Source organism: Ceratina calcarata, unplaced genomic scaffold, assembly GCF_001652005.2.
Source record: "Ceratina calcarata isolate Rehan_Ccalc_2016 unplaced genomic scaffold, ASM165200v1 scaffold229.2, whole genome shotgun sequence".
Classification (NCBI taxonomy): domain Eukaryota; kingdom Metazoa; phylum Arthropoda; class Insecta; order Hymenoptera; family Apidae; genus Ceratina; species Ceratina calcarata.
Genome location: NW_017144747.1, coordinates 248,800 through 272,357, shown reverse-complemented (window position 1 = coordinate 272,357; position 23,558 = coordinate 248,800). Strand labels below are relative to the sequence as shown.

Genomic DNA, 23,558 nt, shown 5'->3' with positions numbered 1-23,558 from the left:
CGTTAGATACTCTCGTATTTTCGCGGACTGGGTGGCCATTTTACGTTTAGAAGCGCACGCACTCATCATCCTCATTAGCGCGTGAGATTTGGGGGGTGGGGAGAGTTCTTTTCCAAAAGCGTGCATCGCCTGTCATCGGGAAAAAATTTGTCGGTGAGAACTCTTTCTCCACGCCAGGCCGTGAAAAATATTCACGCGACAAGCCCGAAACGTTCGCGCTAGGATCCGGCCGATTTTTCTTTATTTCTCATCCGCCGTACACGTTGTTCATGCGACCCGTCTAATTCGTGCCGTAGACAGAGTGCTCGAACGGATAAAGGGGAGGTGAGACGTCAGATAATCACTGTTTCGTGAGTATAACGCGCGTTCCGAGACGCGGCGGTGTTCCACGGCTTCAGGGGGTGGCTATTCGCAGGAGCAGGGTGCGCACTTCCAAATAAGGTGCTCCCAAATGATCCAGCCGTTCGTGTCAATAGCGCTACTACGTGGTCGTTCGCAGAATTACGGCGCGACGTTATTGCTATCCGGCGGGAACGTTGATGTGGCCACCGAGGCGGATTCGTTTTTTCTAAAAAGGGAAATTGTCCTCGGATGCATCTGTTGCGCTGGTCGTTATCATCGTTAATACACGCGGCTGTTTTAATCGCGGGACGTGTGTGGTCGCGCTTGGACATGTTCGTGTGCGTGTATCCGTATACAAACACGTGGTAGATTAGATACAGTTTGTGCGAGAGGATAGCAAGCAGTCGGCGTCAATCTGTTGACGATAGCAGAACGACTAATCGGGACGTGGAAATTTATTCCGTTTCGTTAACTTTCCATCGGCATTGTTCGATGTGCGGGATAAACGCAGCCTCGATGAAATTGTTCGTTGATCCATGAAGATTCTCGAGCGTTCGTTGCAACGGGGTGAAATAGAGGAACCACGCTCGGCGGGTGACTGATAATAGATGTAGCTTCTTAACAGTTGAAGGTGAATCATTCTGTAACTAATCAGTGGCGCGAAGAAAAGAGATAATCCGCTCCACTTAGTCCGGTACGGTCGTACGGAAAACCGATTTCTAATATGTTAATACGGCCGCACGTTTAATTGAAACGCGAGACGAATACGATTGACCCGTTTAGGTCCTCCAGCTCTACCCTTCCGGGGATCGTTTCCCGATATTTTGGCATAACGTCAAAAATCGCCGCGGCACGGATTTGGTCGTGGACAATTCGTCCGGAAATATCGAAATAGCGTTTATCCGCGCCTTAGACGGTACCGTAGCCCGCGGCAGCGGCAGCGGCTGCTGCCGTCTCCTAACGAGTATAGTAATGTAAATTCAGGAACGCTATGACGATCGGCGTGAATCATCGTCGCATAAAAGCGGCGGCCGGTTTATTTCGGGTGGATCCGATCTATCTCGCGTTTGACCAACTACGGCCTACTGAATATTTGCGAAATAACCGCGGATCGACCCCGTAGTCGGATGCGGCCACGGCAGGATCTCGTATCAGTACTGGTAAACCGTAAAAGTCAACATTGGAAAAATATTCTTATTTCGGTCGCGCTCAATTTCGACACGCGGAGGGTGGGGAATCTATTTATAAAACGGGGATGGTCCACGCGACGCCCACGCTGCCGGTGGGCACGTAACAATAATTTAAGGGAAATATTGTAATAACCGGCATCGACCCCGGCCACCACCGGGGCGTGCCACGTTTTTCCACGTACGTATTAAGGTTAATCGTGCACGTTCTGTTCACCACCGAGTATAGGTGCAGATATGTCTTTCCGTGTGGTGCGCAGCAGCAAGTTCCGCCACGTGTACGGGACCGCGTTGAAACGTGAGCAATGCTACGACAATATAAGGGTGTCCAAGTCTTCGTGGGATTCCACCTTCTGCGCGGTGAACCCAAAGTTTCTTGCCATCATCGTGGAGTCAGCGGGCGGCGGTGCTTTCATAGTCCTGCCGCACAACAAAGTGAGTATCTCGCACGACTCTTCTCCCAGCTCCTCTTTAGTTGGACGAGATTCAATTGTTCTGACATTTAGAAACGTAGTGTTGACCGATGTTCGTGTCGTTGTAGGTTGGTCGGATACCGGCAGATTACCCGTTAGTCGGTGGACACAAAGGTCCCGTGTTAGACATCGCATGGTGCCCCCACAACGACAACGTCATCGCGTCTGGCTCCGAGGATTGCGTGGTCAAAGTATGGCAAATACCGGACGGTGGTATTTCCAGGACGTTGACAGAGTCCGTGGTCGACCTGCAGCTGCACCAGCGGAGGGTCGGCCTCGTGCTGTGGCATCCATCTGCGTTGAATGTGTTACTCACTGCCGGCTCTGACAATCTCGTCTTGATCTGGAACGTTGGTACAGGGGAGGCCCTGGTGCGAATAGAATGCCACCCGGACATGATCTATTCCGCATGTTGGAACTGGGACGGATCCCGTATAGTCACTACTTGTAAGGATAAGAAAATCCGTATCTTGGACCCGAGGAACGGGGAGATACTGGAGGAGGCCATCGCGCACGAGGGTAGCAAAGCTACGCGCGCGATCTTTCTCAGGTATGTTGATTTCCTTTCAGTGAGTAGTCGCACATCGCACGACAGGCAGTTAATTACAATTACTTCTGCTATTACGCACACGAAGGCTGAGATCAGTAATGTATATATATGTATACGTCTCTAGGGATGATGTATAAACACTGTCAACATATCTTTCACATTGAATAATCATCAAACAATATACATCCGCCTTTTTACACGGTTAAATTGTATCTAGGGAAAAAATATGTTCACGAGCTGGCTGTAGTATCTTTTAATGACATGTGATTATTGATCATACTTCTATCTGCACATTAACGATCTCCTTTATTTTTTATTATCACATCGTCTTTCCGATTTGTGTAGTGCGAGATTTGGTATTTTTTAATGGAATACTTGAAGATTGAAAATTCGGCTCGCATCGAGAGGATGTCGACTTAATTAATGCAAATGTCAGGATGTCCGCTGTGTAGTATCCGCATAAGAGTTGTCAGTAAGTATCGTATATCAAGTTATTACATTTAAGATATAACATTTCGTGTAGACGGAGAAGATGCGTAAAAGTTGACAAACACGAGCGAAATAACTGCACTAATATAAAGATCTTAATTAATAAGAATGTATTTGACATCTGTTTCGAAAGGCAGACAGATCGATTCAGGTCTTGAATCCAGTGACCGAACGAGGTGCGCTGATTTTCACTTAAAATGTAATCGACACAATTCTTTAATGACCATTCTACTTGGTCTATTATTTGACACGCGTGCATTTGAGAGTTTCTGCAGAGCCGCAATTATCGATTGTTGTAACAAGGTGGATGTTATTCAGTTTTGATGATTAACTTGATTAAAAAAAGAATCAATAAAAATTGCAAAGATATAAGAAAAGAGTCAGTGAGATATTTTCATAGGAGCTTATGTTTGTACGTACGGATGTATGTTTTTAGAAGACGCCCTACTAAAGCTTTGTATCCACAGAGATGTGTGTTTGGTATGTTTTCAGGGGAGGCTTGATCTTTACCACAGGTTTCAGTAAAATGTCCGAGAGGCAGTATTCGCTGCGCGCCCCGGACATGCTCGGCGAGCCGATAGTCATGGTAGAATTAGACACGAGCAACGGAGTCATGTTCCCCTTGTACGATCCCGATACGAATTTAGTCTACCTATGCGGCAAGGGCGACTCTGTGATCCGATACTTCGAGATTACCCCCGAACCTCCCTTCGTTCATTATATCAACACGTTTCAAACTCCTGATCCTCAACGAGGTATAGGAATGATGCCAAAACGAGGCTGTGATGTTAATAGCTGTGAAATAACTAGATTCTACCGGCTCAACAACTCAGGCTTTTGCCAGGTTATCTCCATGACTGTACCAAGAAAGGTACAATATATCCATCGTATACGTATATCGAGCGCGCAATTATTTCCCGATCTATTTTCATCGGCTAAACATCGTTCGCTCGTTTACAGTCTGAACTATTTCAAGAAGACTTATACCCTGACACGCCGGGCGACACCGCGGCAATTTCCGCTGAGGAATGGGTAGGTGGCAACGACGGTGATCCCATCCTGATATCGCTAAGGGACGGTTATCAACCATCGGCGGCTAAGAACGAGCTAAAGGTGCACAAGAAGTCGAACATCTTGAGCAAAGGGGCGAAGGTCGCATCGAATCCCTCGCAGAACGCTACGCAAGCCTCGGGCATTACTGTACGTTTCTTCTTCCTCTTTCTCTTTGCCGTGATGATTTTAAAGCGAACGGTCGTCGTTCTTTTTTTACAGGAGGACCTGCTGAAGGAGTTCACGGAGGAGATAAGGAAGTTGAAGGCGGTGATAGTGAAGCACGAGGGCAGGATACGAGTCCTCGAGTCTGCGGTCGCTCTTCAAATGAAGGAAGAGGAGAGAAAAGAGAAGTCGTCGTCACCCACCGACAGAGAGGTGCTCGCCTCCGACGAGGTGTAATTTCTTCGACTCATATCGCTAGCTCACGAGATTGACATGACGGAGGGAAGAAAAAGATAACTAATTGTGTAATAAAAAAATGATCATATATTTTGATATAACAATTTGTGTAAATAGTAGGGTTTAGCTACGTTGTGTGTCTCAAGTTCTTTTCTCTCTCTCTCTCTCTCTCTCTTTTTGAAATGATTTTTTTTTTCTTTTTGCTATTTATTGTACATCCGTTCATCATACATCCTTTGCATTTGTATTATGTTTACATCTTTTATTTTGTTAGGTCGTAGCCGACGTATGACACCACCTGTTAATAGCGTTAAGACTTCGGATGTTATTTTATGTCTAAAACACAAGACCTTCGTGTACATTCATTCTTATCTATTGTCCAGCAAGGAAAGAACGATTTGTACAGGTTGCATCTCTCTGTGTAAAGTTGTTGCGTAAAGATTGTTTTATCTCCCGGGAACGTGCAGTGCATAATTCCTATGCAAAACCGTGCTACGTAGGAAAGAAAAAAAAAAGAAAGGAATCGGTAGAACGAAAGAATCGCTCTATTTTACGAACGAATTTGCGAGTAACAAATAATAAGGTATTTTTGACTAATCCGTTTTTTGACATTGTGAAACGAAACCATTTGTTTTGTACAAAAATATGTGAATATAAAATAATATAATTGATTGAGCCCCAAATTCACTGTCGTTTTCTTTTTCACATTCACCGGATAAATGATTTTTTCCTTCGAAGGAACCGCCGTTCGAAGTTTTGTCCGATCGCCGCGAGGTGACGGCGACGCCGTCAATTCACCGTGACGCTTGATACGTTCGCTTAAGGTTCATTCGGTGCGCTGGGTGCGAGCGGAGTCAGTGAAATGTGTGCCGGCATCCTCGTCGATTATGTGCACCGTTAATTTTTAGTTTGATCCGCACTTACCACCACCACTGTGCGCGGGTGTCTTCAAGAATCCGATTACTTGTCAATCCGTATCACAGTGAGTAACGTTCAGTCATCCCCATTGACGATCGTCGACAGTCGCTGCGGCAGGTTTCACTCCCGCGAATCCATGACTTTAACCATCCTCCACCCACGATGTCTCGTTCGATCTTTCATTTGAGTTGTTCATCGAAATTCGTCTAACCGAATACTCGTACGGTCATTGTTCCCTCGAACAGGGAGGGATGGCGCGTTGGGGTGGACGGCTCGCCCGCTCCGTCAAAGAATAACGATTATTTATGATGTTTCATTCACGGTCGAACGTGTTCGCGTATTTCTTTAATTTACAATAACCGTGACGTGCGAACATGTATTGTAGAACGTTGAGGCCTACAATATAAATGACATCGAAGGCATTTGGCACGAGGTTCCCCGGTGCTATTTTAAACCGCAGCTTTGCGACATCATTCTCGACTATCATCTTTCGCGTTATCGCAGACAATGTACGAGTTAGTCGAATACTCAAATCCCAACTGAAATCGAAAAGTATCGCGAAAGGACAAGTGTTGTCAGCGCGCCGCACCTCGCGAGGAGGCGAACAGGCAGAATGACTTTTTACGAGATTCAACCAGTTCCCACCCGTTCGGAACTGGTTTCCCATTCACATTTTTCGGCATTCTCGTGGGGGAAAAGAATCGGCAAGGACGCAGCGAAAGAAATCTTAATTCACCGATTAACGCAACTCGCGAGTTACGTAATTCCACGTGTTTCAGGGAACTATGAAGGTCTATCGAGCTATGCGATGTAAATTACAATTTTTCGACAATCGTACGTCGGTTGTGGACAACCACAATGTAATAAACCTTACGATAATAAGTTTCCTCCAGATCTCTTGTCCGCGGTCATTAAATTCATCTGGATGGTCGTATACGCGAATTAAAACACGTCGGTAAAAAAAGGAATAATGCGTCAGCAGCACGTGCGTCCGATTCGCACGGTACGACTCGTGGCTCTGTTCAAATTTGGTCCACTTACTATTTTTATAAACGTATAATCATGTCGTTCAGCGTAAACGTAATTACACACGTAAGATGACCGTTTCGCATCCTGGAAACGATCATCGGGAGAAGAAACGAGAGAAACGTGCGAAATTATCTTCTGGACTAAAAAAATCTACGAATAAAATAGAGGGTGGCCATGTTTTAACTGGAGCCACGTTATCAGTTAACAGAACTCCTCTTTTTTTCGCAAAGGTATTTCTTTTTATTTATTTACTTTCTATTTCTGTTCACAACAAACAATTTATTATCAAGAAATGGCGTCTGTGAATATCGCGCAAACTTAAAGCTGTAAAAAATTGGCCAATCTGTCGAGAATTGTTACAACATCGCAGATATTATGTACTTGCGAAGGTACGCCAGAGTCCGAACGATTCCTTCGGCAAACAAATGAGATTAGCCTTGCGCGTCACATGGCGCGTAAGGCGTTATCAGTAATTATCAATTACGTACTAACTAATAATCTGCAGCTCGTAAAACTGGATCGTTATCAGTCTCTCGAAACTGATTTACTAGCTCGTCTCTCTAATGATCGACGACGGATAGAAAAAAAATGGTAAATCGAGCACGCGTGCTGCGGTTCATCAACGCTAGCGACGCAGGAAGTTTTTAAAAGCGTATCCCAGCGTAATTTACTTTGCACTCGGCTCTGTCGATCGGCAGACGATGGTTACGTCACCGCACGCGGTTCTACCACGAAATTACACGCGCGATTGTCTCGTGTGACACGTCGGAATGCCACATGATACGAGCGAGATACAGAAACGGCACCGTCACGTGCTAGCTAAAGAGGAAAAGTATTCCCGGGATATCTGCCAATCGGTCTCTAAGACCGAACCGGTCACCCGTGATTATTGATAAAACCGTGGCCGTTTTGATAAACGAACTGATCCCTCGATTCGATTAACGATTCGATTCGACTCGTAGGAACAATGGACGAGCGATAGGATTGCTTCCTTCTTCATTTCCTTGTCAGCAACGGGTCGCGCACATTGCACCTGTTGATAGGCTGCCAAATAACGTGGCCGGTGATTCATTAAATAGATCAGGGCCAACGGGATAACCGGTCAACAAATTGCATCGCAGTCGTCTGATTTATCTTATCGAGAAAAATTGGTATCCGATACGAAAAATTGCCAGCCACTTATCATCGTTCGTAGAGGCACCGTACCGTCCCGTAACCCATTCGTCCATCCGGTAATACGTTCTTTCAAGACTCTTATCGTTCTCATTACGTAATTTACGTTTAAACCGGCGAGTGACGCGATCAACGGTCGATGTAAAATGCTATTTCACGTTTCCGTTTTCCAGATATTTCCTGAGAGATCGTCCCTACCGTTCTCCGAACGACGTTAAGAAATGGCATCGCTGAAACTGTTAGTGGGGGGCGCCAGCGCTATTGGTGCCAGTGCCCTTACCTCTTATCTGTTAATGTCTGACAATACCGTAAGTACTTGTATATAAAAGTAATTAAGAGCGTGGCTCGTTTCTTAATCATTTCTTTCACGTGAACCGATGATCGTGTAATCGAATGGAACTTTCCTACTGAAAGTGACGCAGTCGTCGTACTTTTTGTTTTTCTTAAAAAAAGATACAGGTTCTCGTTACCGTTACGAGCATTTTTGCGCGCTATTTTAATTGCGACGGAAAATCTTAACGCCGATACTGTAACCGTGATCTATGTGCAATGTATCAAGGTTGCGTAGCGATCAGCCAGCAGTCACGTGGTCGGTACCAAAATTTTACCGCTGGCGCAAGGTCTGTGCCAGGCCAGGACCAGAGCTAACAACCCTGCCCGACTATTTCTACACGTTATTGTTCCTCGGCGACGAGATTTTGCACGCATGACGATCACGCGATCGTCGGCACGACGGTAGAAAAATGTTGAAGGAACTCTTTATTGAATAAGAGACACGCGTACCCAATCGAATTATCACAGCCGTTATACAAGGCATGGCGGTCGGGGGCCCTGTTATCACGATAATTGCCTCGAACCCGACGGCGGATGCTGTTCGATTTACGCTAATAAATATGCGACGATTGCCCTTTGACTCCCTCCAATTGTACTTATACACTATTCTTTTGCATAAAGAGAAATGGGAAACCGACATATAGAATTTTTTGTTGTTCATAGGTACATGCGGAGTTGCCAAAACCTAGGCCACCGAGGAGGACGTTACCGAGCAGGGAGGATCAGGTGAATACACTGAAGAATCATGGGGAATACGATATTCTCATCATCGGTGGTGGTGCGACGGGAGCCGGCTGTGCGTTGGACGCCTGTACACGAGGTAATTACGTTTTCTTATCTCTGAATTCCTTAATGAGTCTCAACGTGCACAAATTATTCGATACGAACGTTTATATTTAAATATTAATGCGTCTATTTCTGTTCTAATGACGTGTGTTTATCGCAGGTTTGAAAACGGCGATGATCGAAGCGGACGATTTTGCTTCCGGCACGTCTTCCAGAAGCACGAAATTGATCCATGGAGGCGTACGGTATCTGCAAAAGGCGTTGATGCAGTTAGACGTCGAACAGTACAGAATGGTCAAAGAGGCGTTACGGGAACGAGCGTCGATGTTGCACAGCGCGCCTCATCTGGCTCATCCTCTGCCCATCATGTTGCCCGTTTACACGTATGTCAGTCCCTGAACCGTGTTCGCGTTACGCAGTGATGTATTTAGAATTTTATGGATTACTTTCGTTGTTCAACAGGTGGTGGCAGATACCTTACTACTGGTTCGGTATAAAAATGTACGACGTCGTTGCCGGAAGCAAGACTTTAAAATCGTCCTATTTCCTCCGAAAATCGAGCGCGTTAGAATTATTCCCTATGCTAAAAGGAGACAAGCTGACCGGAGCTATCGTTTATTACGATGGTATATTCTCATAGCGTTCGTCCTGTTTTTATTTTCATTTAAAAAGCCTAAATTTTATATCGGTTTGATGTAACAGGTCAGATGGACGATGCCAGAATGAACTTGGCAGTCGCCTTAACTGCCTCGCGGCATGGTGCCACAGTTGTTAATCACGTAAAAGTAGTCAATCTCATAAAAGGTCTCGATAAGGTAAAGACACTGATTTTATCTATGATCGTGAACGCGATTGCAGAACAATAAGAACAGATAGCTTATCGTACGTAACGTTTTTGCTTCGCGAAGGATGGCAATCGGGTACTTACCGGCGCTCGTGTCAAGGACGAGCTCACCGGCGAGCAATGGGACGTCAAGGCGAAAGCGATCATAAACGCGACCGGTCCATTCACCGATCATATCAGAAAAATGGACGACCAGAACGTGAAAGAGATCTGCAGTCCCTCTTCGGGCGTTCACATCGTTCTTCCTGGTTACTACAGGTAAACGAAAGAAGTTTAATTCATTCGAGCTATCATCGTCGAATGAGTTTACGATGACCATGCGGGAATTTGACACAGCCCCGACCAGATGGGTCTGCTGGATCCAGCGACGAGCGACGGCCGAGTGATCTTCTTCTTACCCTGGCTGAAAGAAACGATCGCAGGAACGACCGACATGCCCTGCGAGCTAACACATAATCCGAAACCCACCGAAGACGAGATCATGTTCATCTTGCGCGAGGTGAAGAACTACCTAAACCCGGACGTAGAAGTCCGTCGTGGAGACGTACTGTCCGCCTGGAGCGGAATCAGGCCTCTCGTCTCCGACCCGAACAAAGGAGACACTCAGTCCCTCGCTAGGAATCACATCGTACACGTGAGCCCCACGAAACTTGTCACGATAGCTGGTGGCAAATGGACGACGTACAGACACATGGCCGAAGAAGCAGTCGACGCGGCTATTCAAGCCTGTGGTTTGAAACCAGACAGACCCTGCCAGACGGACGGTTTCCTCCTCGAAGGTGCTCAAGGTTGGACGCCGACCATGTACATCAGACTGGTGCAGGACTTCGGGTTGGAGTGCGAGGCCGCGCAACATTTAGCCCAGAGTTACGGTGATCGTGCATTCGCCGTGGCAAAGATGGCTTCTCTCACCGGTAAAAGGTGGCCGGTCATTGGCAAGAAGATTCATCCCGAGTTCCCGTACATCGACGCAGAGGTATACTTGTAACATCCTTTCTCGTTCGCTGTGTCGCTAATGATTTGTTGGTTTCAGATTCGGTACGGATGTCGCGAATACGCGAGAACGGCTATCGACATGATCGCGAGACGATTGAGACTAGCGTTCTTGAACGTGCAAGCCGCGCAAGAAGCCCTCCCGGGTATCATCGATATCATGGCGGAGGAGTTACGCTGGTCCGAGGACGAAAAGAAAAAACAATTCAAAGAGGCGAACGATTTCCTTGCTAACGAGATGGGACAGATGGTGAACCGCGCCTCTCGCGACAAGATTCCTATCAACCTTACGAAAGAAGAGATTCAACTGTACATCAAACGTTTCGGTATCATCGATAAAGACAACAAGGGCTACGTTTCTATAAACGATATCAGGAGAGGACTCAAGGTTCGAGGACTCTATTTCTTTGCTGTCATTGATCAAGATTACGCTTTTGTTTAATTTTCTTTTTTTTTATCCGTTTCTTTCGTCACACGCTTGTCGATGCACAGGTACTCGGCATTAAGCTGAACGAAGACGAGATTCACACTTTGCTCAATGAAATTGATCTCAATTACAATGGGCAAATGGAGCTACATGACTATCTGCAGGTAAATCTTTAGAACACTTATTTAATCGGTACCTCTTTTTCTTTGCCGTTCGCAGCTGTTCGGTGACAAGGAGGTGCCTGGTGAAGAGCTTCATGAAATACTCCGCGAAATCGACACTAATATGAACGGTCAGGTCGAGTTGGACGAATATCTTCAGGTCTGTGAAAGCTCGCACGCACGGAGTCTTGTCTTGCTGCCGCTTTCAACTTTTTCCTTTTTGTTTGCATTCACATATACCACGTGTACAGTCAACGTATAACGTTCAGATTCTTATCGTTACTTAACACCTCTCTCGGGGGTCGAATCGTCTAAAAAAAAATCGAAGGAGACCTGTTGGATAGAGATAGATAGACCCGTAACATTTTTTGATCTCGTAGTTCTCTATAACAAATGTACATTCTCTCTTTTTCTTTTTATAATCCTCGCACGAACAATCTTAGAAGGTATCTCGGTAGGCAGTTTATCTAATTAAGGATGTGGTTATTGTCTTTAACAGTGAGCCAGTCGAACCTCTCCGCTTCCTTTTTCTTATTTATTGCAAAACGTTCAGTCCAACGTTTAACGTATCATGCTGCTCTTGCTGCCAGGTCGCAGTACTGTGACTGAGTTTCAAATTTCGTGAAGCGTCGCCGCGGCCTTGTCTTCTGATAATCAGAACATTGATCCCTGTACTGTTCACGCAGATGATGTCGGCCATCAAATCCGGACACGTGGCGTACTCGCGATTCGCAAGGATGGCAGAGATGGAGGAGGCCAAGCACGAACAAGAAGTGTTGAAGAAACAGATCAGCGTCGAGAGATCTGGCGGTGGACTGTAAGAAGAGGTGGAAGCGGAAAACGTGGTCCACGTTCTGCGGCATTGTACGATTTACCGTATCGCTTGTAAAACGCGGTGACAGCACACGTTCCAGCTCAGCTCTGCGACGAATACCTTTATATCACAGGATCCACTTCGTTCACACTGAACTTCGATTCGTAGCCCGTTTCTAGTACAAAACGCTCCTATAGGGTATCTTAACACTTTTACCAGACCTATACACGTATTTACTCGTAAGTACTTTGTACAACGACCGTTTCGTACTTTCGTTGTATCCGGCTTTCGAGCATCAACGAGAATAAGGAGGATAGGGAAAGGAATATTCGATCGCGCAAGTAAGTGTAAATCGATTACCACTGCGCCGAATTTTTTTCACTACTTCTATATAGACGTGCGACGAATTTCTCATTTTAATATGTAAATATATACCTTTCTGTACAGCGTTTCAGTTATCGATCAGCTAGAGCGGGTGCGTTCTAATTTGTATATATGTATAGGCCCTGAAAGTGGCCACGCGATTATTAAAAAAAGGAATAATGATAGAGAAGAGAGAAGATGTGTCGAACGCATGGTTGGATGTTAACGTTGCACGTCGGGTCGGTGCAATTTTCAGGGAACTTGTACGACGCTCTCCGACGGAAACGCTCAAAGGCCCGTGGCTATTTATCGGCCGCGGGCACAAGTTTTAAACGGCGTGATCAACGAGCTTCACGCTTTCGTAATTACCGAAGATCGATAGTCACAAAAGACCGACCCCGGTGTAGTCTGGTAAAGGGGAAGGCAGAGGAACATGCAATAACACAACAAATTAATTTTGTTTCTTTGTTACTATTCACTTGGCTGTAAATTGTAATTGTATTTGTGAACTGGATTCACTTGTCTAGGTACAGTACTACGTTATACTTCTTGTGACATAGTCCACGCACGCGCCATCGGAAGCTCGATGTTACTTTTCAAACACCCTCGACGATGGATTTATTTATAAGTTTATCGCTAATCTAATACTAGAGAAAAATCAGTCAACATAGTTTATCGAATTATTTAAATACGTAACTGAAATACTTATTTAATTTATTGCCGCTAACGTCACGCAGTCACGACATACGATCGATGTTAGAGATTAATTTATTTCACTTGTCATTAGTCATTGCCATTGACTTTAAATAAAAACCCATATTGGACTATTATCACTGTACCAGAATTTCTGCTGCGGATAATCCTTATTATTTTTGTTTGTAGGCCAACCAAACGTACCTGAAAAATCCTTGTCGTCCAACGTCATTACTTATTAGGATACGTTACACCTAAATCCCTGTGCTTTTTACTGCTTTTCCTATCTGCTAAATAATAAATGAGTTGCGGAGAAGCCGCGTTACTACGCGCTCAGCGAAATCGATGATCGGAAGCCTCTGAAACAGAAAATCTGGAAATGAAATTGGAGCGTAGCCTTCGGAATTGTAACCAGTCGCTCCATACATGGCCAACTAAAGCGATATTCGTGATGCTGGCCTCCCGATTATGAAAAGAAGGGCGGCGGCATAGCGAGGGAGTATTATCAGCTCCTCCCTTCACCGGATCCGTCGTCTTCGTCTGGCAATCAGTTTAATGCTGGCATGGTCAGAGTTTGGCGTGGAATCCCCCACCGCGTGCTTGCGACCCTAGGTGGGACAAACGTCACGGGCGTAACAACGTCTTCTGCTATAAAAATCACTTCCAGAATACCGTACAACACGTATCCTATTACCATACATCAAAATTTCCATCAGATCAAAGTGATTTCCTTTATAATTCCCTGAATGTAAAATTTTAGGGCGATGCATCTCGATGGTGAATACTCGGGTTCCTCGAAGCACCCTGCGTTATTAGTTCAGCTGTACGCGTCTGTCACGCACATTGCAACGATGAACCCCGGTGCAGTGGCTGGCACGAGCCTCAGTTTAAGAGAGAGCGAGACGGAGGATGATAGAGTGATAAAGGTGACGTTGATATTCGCGATCCCGCTCGAGCGTGGCCTTGGCCGGGGGGGTTACGGGTAAAAAGAGGGGAAGGAAGGCCAGAGAAAGTAGGAGGTGCGCATCGTTTGTCCCTCTTCGACGGGGTGGGCGTCGGACGGGTTGCCGCGTACGCCCCTGTCTAACGAACCTCTGCTCGTCGGCAGCTATCGCGTACGGCCCGGCAACCAATCGGAGAACCTATACAAACGCTTGGCGGACGGCGACGTTGCCACCTCGTGTACCGCCCCACGGCGAAAGTAGTCCTCTCGTAGCGGTATTCGTAGCCCTGTTTTCGCGAGGGACGGCCGATCGACACGTTGTTGGCCCGCGTGCACGTGTTGAAATCACGTCTGGAAACGAGGATCGTCCACTTGGAGGTGACACGAGATCGGATCCGTGGATACATAGAGGGAAACCTTTGTGCGAGAGATTCAGCGTCTGGACGCGTGGGTGACAGAGGCGGTTCGCGCCCTGCGTGTACAAGTTTTGGCGGTAACATCGAACGTGTCGTGGGTTTTCTCGTCCCACCGAGGGAAGCAATCGGCTATCAGCTGAATTTCAAGATCGGAACAACAGTGGAATCAGCGGGAGGAGTATCGAGCGTAGAGAGGAAGGAGAACGTGGATCGTCGACCGCGATCGGTCGCTGCGTAGTGCGCGCGCGCGTGCTGCGTCCGTGTGCGAGTACCGTGCGGTTGTGTGAGAGCGCGCTTCGAGCGTCAAACGACCATGCACATAATCGCCTTTTCCGTCTTCCTTTGTTACGGGAGTTCGTAGTACTCCGTTTTGCGCGATAAGCAGATAGCTAGGAAGGAAAACCGACTGAAACGTCGATGAACGTACTACCGTACTAAAGGTAATAATGGCCGCTGGCTTGTTGGCAACCTCGGAGTCGGACAGATGAAACGAGAAGTTTAACAAACTTCCTGTACCGAAAGGACGTTCTGTCGCGTTTCTTCGAGAGGAAAACCGTGTGGCGGGACCCAGCGGTGGACACGCTCGTTTCCGCGGTGAGGAGCCAGGAGCCACGTGCCCCGTTCGCGAGTTAGGTGGAGTCCCATGTGCAAAGTGGGTGGAGGCTGCATCGTGAGGCTGGCTTCCCCGTTATCGCAGGTACGTGAGCGTGTGAGTTGGTGTGAGCGGGCAGCCGAGAGCCGTCAAACGGGCAGAGTGGGCGGGTGTGACGACACGGCCGCGTTTCCCTGCGCGAGGCTGTGCGTCGGTGTGTTACGTTTCCAAGCGTCCTTGCCACGGCGCCCGTCGTGTTCCTATGTATGTGTGTTCCGTCGCGGGGCGGGTGGGTCGGCAGGAACAGGGGCGTAGAGGGGCGGTCCTCGATCGGGTTCTCGAGGAGTGTTCTCTGTCGCCTTCTTTGTCTCTGGGGAGAGCAGTGCTCGCACGTGTGCGTCGATATCATTTAAAAGTCGTCGATGCTTCCTCGAGGACGATTTCGTTCTGCCTCGAGTATTTCGGTTTCGTTCGGTTGTTCGCTGCAGCCGTGGTTTTGTCTAGTTCGGGAATAAGGGGACGAAGGAGAAAAAGCCAGATGCCGTGCAACGGGGACGTCACGTTCACTGCTGAGTCGGTGCAGATTTTAAATAACCACCGTGATCGATCAACGATATTTTTAATTTTGTGAATGAATTCTTCCAGATTAAAGGCTCGTCCACCGAGCGTTCAAACGCACCACCGTCGTCCCGATTTGGTATAGCGAATAATGGATTCCTAGCGTAAGGGTGCTCGACGAATTTACCATCGACGTCGGCGTTGATTGCATTCGAGAGGGTAACACACGGTTTTCACCATGAAACGGAGCGCGGATGGTAGAAACATTACTCAAGTAAAAAATCCTCTTTCACTTTTCTCAGAATTTTAATCGTATTAGTTTGTAATAGAAATAAAATGAAAATTTCTCTATAGGAGGAGGTTGATGATCACGATCCTCTGCAAGTGCAGCAACAGCAACAGCAGCAGCAGGAGGAAGTCGAACAGCAACAACAGCAGCAGCAACAGCAACAACAACAATTGGATCAACAGAATGCTCAACCTCAGATTCGTTTCTTAAGTGCGAACGTGTTGCAACAATTGCAGCAGCAGCAGGATGCTCAGCAGCAAGCAGCTCAGCAGCAGCAACAGCAACAGCAGCAGCCGCAGGTTATCACTCTGCAGCAGCTGCAGAACTTTGTGCCTTTACAGACCCAGCAGCCACAGCACGATCAACAGAGGGCCCAGACGATATCCGTACAATCCCTGCCCCAGCAGTTTCTGCAGGTGAGAGAGGCGATCTTTCGAACACCTATAAATGGTTCGATCGTTTCTTCTTTTAAGATATAACGATCGTTTTAGGGCGCTCAGTTGATCAGCACTCAGGCTCAAGCGGCTCTACAGCAGCAGCAGCAGCAGACCCAGCAGCAGCAGAATCAGCAGCAAGCGCAGCAGCAGCAACAGCAGCAGCTCAGTTACAGCGTGATACCACAGATGCAGACGGTTAACATCGATGGACAAGAGGCGCTTTTTATTCCGTCTTCCGCGATGTCTGCTGCCGGGCATCATCAGACCCAGCCCACGATGCAGTTCACCACTGCTAACGGGCAGCAAGTTCAACTTGCCAGCCAACAAGTGCAACTAGCCAATGGCCAGACCATTATCACACCGCAACCAGTTAGTTTGATAAGAGCACCCAATGTCTTTCCTTCCATTATACAAAATATCACTGGCCAGACAGTTCAATTGCCATCAGGTACGTTTGCTTCGTTCGTCTTTTTACATCGTGTATGCTATATCTAATCGAATCGGAAATGTTCAGGGCAAAGCGTACAGGTCAGGCCACTTCAGTTCCCGATGCAACACGTGCAGCAAACCGTGCCCGTGCAAGTGCCAGTCACCACTAACAACGGACAGACCGTGTATCAGACTGTACATTTCCCGGTCCAAGCGTTGTCCAGCGTGTTCAATGTGCCTACCACGCAGATGATACCACAGATCACCCAGCAGATCCCACAGATGGCTCAGATAATTACGCCCAACGGACAGATCCAGCAAGTCCAAATAGCTAATTTACAGCAGCTTCAAAGTTTGCAGGTACATTTTAATAATTAACGATATATTTATTGACACAAAATTTATGATCACCGTTGATTAACATATAAAAAATAATCAGAGCCAACAAGTGACGCAAGTAGCTCAGCAAGTCGCGCAGCAGCAGGCGCAACAAGTAGTGCAACAGCAGGCCCAACCACAGGTAGTGCAATCGGTTCAGCAACAGCAACAACAGGTGGCTCAGGCTCAAGCGCAGCAGCAGCAGCAGCAGCAACAACAGCAGCAGGTACAGCAAGTCGTTCAACAAGTTATACAACAGCAGCAACAACAGCAACAGCAGCAGCAGCAGCAACAGCAAGCTCAGCAGGCGCAACAGCAGTCGTCCGCACCTTCGTCCACTGTGGCGACGTGGAGCACGACTGTAACGACTCCGAGCAACGTGCAGGTAAGTTTTATCGACGGGAAGGATCGTCTTCTTTTCTATATATTCTAATTCTATTTATTGTACTATGCGTAGGTGCTTGGAATCGGAGCATTGGGGAGGTCAGGGAACAACGTGATTACGACGAAGGATGGACAGAAGATCGACGTGACGTCGTTATCGGCTTTGACGAGGCCACCGGAATCGGTGGAGGGTGATATAAAAGTGACGAGTATCGACGCTAGACAGTTAGCCAGTGGTCAAGTGATACATATACCTGCTGCCCAAACGACGCAGCCGACTAACATCCAGCCGATTACAATTGCGGGTATGTAGATACATTCACTGTCGTTGATCTTTTTATTTCATTAAAAAATATTCCAGGTGCACAAGGGCAACAGTTGACTCTGATTCCCGCGTCAGCGTTAGCTAACTTGACCACCCAGCAAGGTAGCATGATGCGGAGCGTCGGCAGCGGTGGTATAATGCAGATTCAGCCGGGAATGAATACGACGAACGGTTTCCTTCAATCGATACCCGTGCAGAATATTCCCGGGCTTGGTAACGTGCAAGTTATACCAGCCAGCGCGCTTCAACCGGCTACTGTTCAAACATTGCCAACGGCCGCGACGACTCCCATCGTCGCTGCGCCGACGGTGCAATTAGAATCGAACGATCCACCCAAATGGCAGATTCTGCAAACTCTTCAGTCGAACAACACGTTAACGACGCCTGCCCCAGTATCGCATCAGCAACATCAAGTCACCACTGCGTCGCCTGCGAACAACGAAGCCGAGACCACCAAGCAGCATCGCAGAAGAGTCGCCTGCACGTGTCCCAACTGCGGTGACACCGATAGGTAAAATTTCATTCGATTTAATTATGAAACATGATCTGGATCACCATGAATAAATGAAATAAGGAACCTCTTTTCCTTCGGTTTTAATATTAATTCATTTGCGCAACCTCAATCTGTGTCCTGATCACGAACAGAACTGCTCGTTAATCATTACGGTTAAAATAATTTATTCTACTGGACTTAACTTTAAATAGGAAACGTTCGTTTAGGAACAGGGACGTCACGAGGAAACGACAGCACGTATGCCATATAGCGGGTTGCAATAAGGTCTATGGTAAGACTAGCCATCTCCGGGCGCATCTGAGGTGGCACACCGGGGAACGACCGTTCGTTTGTAGTTGGATATTTTGCGGTAAGAAATTTACTAGATCGGACGAGCTGCAGAGGCATCGAAGGACCCACACCGGCGAGAAACGATTCCAGTGTCCCGAGTGCACGAAAAAGTTCATGAGATCGGATCACTTGACCAAACACATTAAAACGCATACGAAAATACGGAGCACGGTAAGAATCCAGTTAAATACCAAGTTCCTGGGAGGATGAAGTATTGGATTTAATGATCTCTCCTATTTATTGTAGGAAGCAGCTACTTCGACACAGGAAGGTTCCTCCGACAGTCAATCTTCCACCGACGAGAAGATTATAATCGCGATGCAAAAGACGGAGCAAACGGATATCATTATAACCGAACAAATAGACGAAATGAAACAAGCTCAACCGACGAATCATGTGACAAACGAATGAGGAAACAAAGTAGAATTATATTGTTTCCCTCTAATAGCAGACTGGAGTTGTAGGTATATACAGAAATGCCGTTGATTGTTACGTTTGATGACACCGATGAGAGATAGATGAATTTAAATAGCGTTACGTTGTTTATGGCGATTTGCAAACGTTATTTGAAGTTACTCCCTAGGCGACTAGGCTAAAGAGACGGGAGTGAAAAATTTTCTACAGGCATTATCGTCATCTTGATAATGATTATATTTTTGTATGAATCAGCCGACGTCTGTAAGTGTAAATATTGTATGTACAGTTGTATATTATTTGTAAAGAAAAGATACATCTTTTGCACAAAATGAATTTTACACTTATAAACAGTTTTTGATATTACGATGTAGAGGAATGGTCAGTCTTTCACCTTAATATAATGAAATTTTTACCGCACATAGGTACGATAAATAGTGTTGCCTTCGGTTTCAGGCTTATCATTTCGATAGAATAATATACCGAATAAAATGATCAGAGGTAAGATCTTTTATTGCTTCCTACTCATTTACATTTATGTTCAGAGTCGCAGTTTTCTTATACGTGAGGAATGGCACACCCAATTTTAAACAAATGAATTTCCTTCGACATCTCGGGCAGAGAATTAATCCCAAATAAAATCAGTCCTGTCCTTCTCTCTCGGACTACTAGGAAAAAGAAAATCAGTTTGAGGGCTTTCGGCTTTAATTTTGTTTTTCTGTTGCTTCATAAAAATCAGTCAGTGAAGAACTCGTCGTGTATAATTTGTATTCAGTTGTAAAATCGAGAAAAAGAAAGGTCAACAGGACACGATGTTCCTAAGCGGTCACCCATCCAAGTACTAACCGTGCTCAACGTAGCTTGACTTTGGTGATCTGACGAGAACCAGTATGTCCTACGTGATATGCCCGTTGACGCACTAGAAACAGTTTCGTTATTGGTAGATAAGGAATGATACACCAAGACTGATAAGCCTTGCAATTTTTATTACTAAATTATTCGAATTGCATAGGATCTTATTTTTAGTTGTTGAAACTTTTGTGAATGAATTTTTCGATAAAACATTTAAGGGACACAATCCATCACAAAGTAGGATAGATATCTTAATGAAACCTGGGACACACTTAAACAGATCCTCTCTGAACCCATTGAATTGAATAGACAAATAAGTAATAAGACATTTCAACATTTTTATTATTGAAACTTCTCATTGCACATATACATTATTGTTACAAATTACTCTGCTGCATCTACACGAATGTTACATACATTAATATATAGTATCGTATAGAAATATTACAAACAGGTACAAAAACTACACTACTTCCTTATCGGTACGTTGTTCTTAATTAATTTAATTGTCGGATTACAAACACGATTTCCTGCAGCCATTCAACCCTTTACTTGCGAACAACGAAACTCTCCCCAGCCGCGTCTCCTCCCCTTACTATATGTAAAAAAATAAAACGAAGTCTCTCGAGTTCTAAAAACAATGTGCAATTCTCAATAACAGTTCAATTTTCTTTTTCTGCTCCTTTTCAATCATAAAGGGTCAAAGAGTTTTATTCAAGTTGGAATGCAGATCCTGCACAATAACTGATGGTTCAATTAATCATTTGGATTAATATATTCATCACAATGGACACTAGTCTTACAATTAATTATGTACAATATTCGTCTCGTCTTAAAATCGTTTCGTTACTCGCCAGTTGCCTCCCATTGTTTCATTTCAATACTATTACTTAAAGAGTGAAAAGTTTCCAAAGCATTGCACACAACTGGCGAGTCGTAATACTTCTGTATTATACATATTAAAGAAGAAACTCGTGTGATATGAGTCGAACTTAAATTTACGGTTTATAATTAACGTCGATCACCTAAAAGAGATCTTTGAAACAGTGGCGAACATTCGTTGCTCATCGTTTCGCCACTAATTGGCAGTGATACAGTGTTCTTGACTCGCTGCTTCCCGTCGCCCGCGCGAATAATAAAACTGAATAGAAACAGATTTCTATCATTGGAATAAAACATGCTGAATTTTAACAGCGCGTGCTCGTCGCACAATAAGCAGACTCATGCATAAGTGCGTCGACTATAAAGTTCCATCAGAAAATAAATTTGAATGTGAACTCTCCTCCTAGCTCTACTGTCTTCACATCCGATAGATGATTGTTAGTCAATCGAATCGAACAGTTATGAACCGCTCTCGTTACGTAAAAAAAAAAGAGAATATGAAAGTATCGTTCTTACAACTTATAATCGACAAGAATACTTTTACAGTAATACTAAGTTCCTTCGAATACGGATTCAGTTACGCTATTCGTACAAGCGTTTACGGAGAGCCTGAGAGAATTGCGCGCGGCTCTCGTCCGTCGATGCAGCACCTACGGCGTTAAAATGCAATAAAAAAATACATTCCTTGTCGTTATGGCATTCTTCAAGGTGTACGCTAGCCAAGAACAAGACCCTCGAGTCAGATTTTATTTAAAAAGAAGATTGTGTCACGTTGAGAGATCAGAAGCTTAAACGAGACGGCAACTAAGGTAAGTGAAACGAACCTAACCTCGCCAAGTTTATAGACAGAGAAGAGAACGTGTATATCCTAAAGTTAAGTAAAACTTAATCGTCAATCGTGTATCTTCGCTGTATTTTTACATTTAAAAGAAAAGCGATTCGCGCTTCGATATGTCGGAAATGAAAAACAGGAAAGATATTTACATAGGGACTGTACAAAAATATGTTCGTCAAACAAAATCTTTACAGACAGTCGATGGAAATGGATTAAATTGTAACGCGTTTGGTCCCAGGTCTCGATTTTACTTTCTCAATCGTTTCCCGTTGTCTCGAACGGAGGGCAGCTTTTGTACACCTTAAAGCAACGTCCTGAAACGTCTACGTGAGACGGAACTACGGAATTCGTGTAAAAGCTAGTTTGTAAAAAGACGCTGATCGCACGCGTCTTCTCGACTATCTCAGTTCTCCTCCGTAAAGAATTACTACTTCTCCTGCTTTAGAATATCTTGCTCTCGTTATGTTTACAAACGTAAAAATACGCTCGACGCGAAAGTTACCTAGTTCCACTGGCCTAAAACTGAATTACGATCGAGGAACTTTCCAATCCTATGCTTAAATTAAGAAGATAAGCTATGAAAAAAAAGCGCAGCGAACGAGACGAGAGATTGATTAAAAAAACAAGTGAATGCGTGATTTAAAGTCGGGCACAACTTAAAACGATAAATCAGGTATACGTTTCTCGACGCTGTTTCTACAATATTCTACAAAATTTTACAAATCCAAATTCTCCCTAGAGCTGTCTCGTCTTTGTACTCTCTACTTGGTTACAAGAATCTAAGTAACTTCATATCCGTCAGGTATACGCGTTTAAAAATTTACATTATTACTTATTTAGTCCAGCAATGTATAAAAAAGTATATAATACATCAGTCTGGCCACGGTCTGGACCACGGTCGTACATACAGGTCGGGAAACTTCGGTGGTGAGGATACGGCTCTTATTTGCCACGAGTGTAATTATAAAAGTTGTCGAATTATAAAAATTTCAATTCAGAAAGTTGCTATTGTGGTTTTGCATTTATTCTACGTTTGCGTCAAGCAAGTACTCGATCGCAGAACAACACGCAGGTCCTCAAGAGCCGTACCTCCACCACCGGAATTACGTGATCTGTGTGTACGATCGTGGCCTGGACCAAAATACTTATCTACGCTGTTACCTACGCTTACGGTTTTCTCTGCTCCGTCGTTCGCCTTCGTCGCGATCCAGAGCAGTCACCAATGAGTCGTGTATAAAAAATCGCTCGAAAGAAACTAGACACACGCGAATTACAAACACTTTTGCGTGACGATCGTACGGGATCGTTGTACGACAGAAAATATTTCACGCAGGACCATTCCTTTCTCTCTCGATAGATTTCAAGGCCGAACAGTCATCAAGATCAATTTGAAATTTACTATTAAAAAGAACTCGAGTACCATCGATCAGTTCGTGGAATTATCTAGAAGTCAAAGATCTCAGTGCATCGCGGCTGCGAGTTCAATCGTGTGCTCGTAGAAAAATAGAAAAAAGCGTGACTTATAAAATAAATTCTTCAGGCTTCTCGATAATTCCTGTGGTCGCTTTTCCATCGGTACGCAAGTTCTTAGAGATACATTTACACCCTGTTCTCCTGTACAACGGTCCGTTCCCAGTTACCTGTAGATGCAGGTAAACGAAAACGACGTGGACAGGCGAACATTGAGGAATACAAGAGATCGAGAGGAATATCTTCGATGCGTCAAATATTTTCGACGTACTTATCTGAACTTATAGATACATGTAAAATTAGGAATTTCCTGTAAACCTACTGGTTATTTAATCGATCTTAAGGAAGGAGCCGTTCCCGGGTCCGGCTCTGAGAAACAGCGGCGTTTTTCTTCGCGACGTGGTGACCGGTTGGTAAACGTAGTTTCCCTGTATCGCACCAGACAACGTCTTTTGCCTCTTCGTCCCAGGACTGATCGACTCG

The 23,558-nt window shown here is 45.3% G+C and overlaps 3 protein-coding genes and 1 non-coding gene across 13 annotated transcripts; 3 read left to right on the top strand and 1 right to left on the bottom strand.

Moving 5' to 3' along the window:
* The first annotated feature begins 49 nt into the window (after nt 1–49).
* On the top strand, nt 50–5,176 carry coro (protein coronin). Of its 5 annotated transcripts, none has more exons than XM_026811592.1 (6): nt 50–153; nt 1,759–1,964; nt 2,071–2,552; nt 3,534–3,912; nt 4,002–4,241; nt 4,314–5,176. In XM_026811592.1, exons 2-6 carry the CDS (start codon nt 1,767–1,769, stop codon nt 4,491–4,493), a joined length of 1,479 nt encoding a protein of 492 aa, XP_026667393.1. In that variant the 5' UTR covers nt 50–153; nt 1,759–1,766; the 3' UTR covers nt 4,494–5,176. The 5 variants fall into 5 exon arrangements, with proteins under 5 accessions (XP_026667393.1, XP_026667391.1, XP_026667394.1 ...); XM_026811590.1 differs by lacking the exon at nt 50–153 and adding an exon at nt 160–324; XM_026811593.1 differs by lacking the exon at nt 50–153 and adding an exon at nt 360–441.
* Nucleotides 5,177–5,294: 118 nt separating this feature from the next.
* On the top strand, nt 5,295–13,164 carry Gpo1 (glycerophosphate oxidase 1). 4 transcript variants are annotated; one of them, XR_003388851.1, is made up of 12 exons: nt 5,298–5,475; nt 7,787–7,921; nt 8,610–8,766; nt 8,893–9,115; nt 9,195–9,358; nt 9,435–9,547; nt 9,641–9,834; nt 9,913–10,552; nt 10,610–10,957; nt 11,216–11,317; nt 11,844–12,312; nt 12,419–13,164. XR_003388851.1 is itself a non-coding variant. In XM_018020558.2 (11 exons), exons 2-11 carry the CDS (start codon nt 7,835–7,837, stop codon nt 11,976–11,978), a joined length of 2,160 nt encoding a protein of 719 aa, XP_017876047.1. In that variant the 5' UTR covers nt 5,295–5,475; nt 7,787–7,834; the 3' UTR covers nt 11,979–13,164. The 4 variants fall into 4 exon arrangements, 3 of the variants coding, with proteins under 3 accessions (XP_017876047.1, XP_017876046.1, XP_026667387.1); XM_018020558.2 differs by lacking the exon at nt 11,216–11,317 and adding an exon at nt 11,062–11,160 and having other exon boundaries at nt 5,295–5,475; nt 11,844–13,164; XM_018020557.2 differs by having other exon boundaries at nt 11,844–13,164.
* Nucleotides 13,165–14,207: 1,043 nt separating this feature from the next.
* Nucleotides 14,208–19,541, top strand: LOC108622589 (transcription factor Sp4). Of its 3 annotated transcripts, XM_026811583.1 has the most exons (11): nt 14,208–14,826; nt 14,909–15,083; nt 15,624–15,810; nt 15,891–16,241; nt 16,317–16,710; nt 16,777–17,051; nt 17,131–17,454; nt 17,527–17,758; nt 17,815–18,289; nt 18,484–18,793; nt 18,869–19,541. In XM_026811583.1, the coding sequence occupies exons 3-11, from the start codon at nt 15,775–15,777 to the stop codon at nt 19,031–19,033; spliced, it is 2,562 nt and encodes an 853-aa protein (XP_026667384.1). In that variant the 5' UTR covers nt 14,208–14,826; nt 14,909–15,083; nt 15,624–15,774; the 3' UTR covers nt 19,034–19,541. The 3 variants fall into 3 exon arrangements, with proteins under 3 accessions (XP_026667384.1, XP_017876034.1, XP_026667385.1); XM_018020545.2 differs by having other exon boundaries at nt 14,208–15,083; nt 18,499–18,793; XM_026811584.1 differs by lacking the exons at nt 14,208–14,826; nt 14,909–15,083 and adding an exon at nt 15,285–15,551.
* A 292-nt stretch (nt 19,542–19,833) lies between these two features.
* On the bottom strand, nt 19,834–19,952 carry LOC113464023 (5S ribosomal RNA). Its single transcript, XR_003388853.1, has one exon. It is a non-coding gene; the product is annotated as a 5S ribosomal RNA (ribosomal RNA).
* Between the last annotated feature and the right edge of the window lie 3,606 nt (nt 19,953–23,558).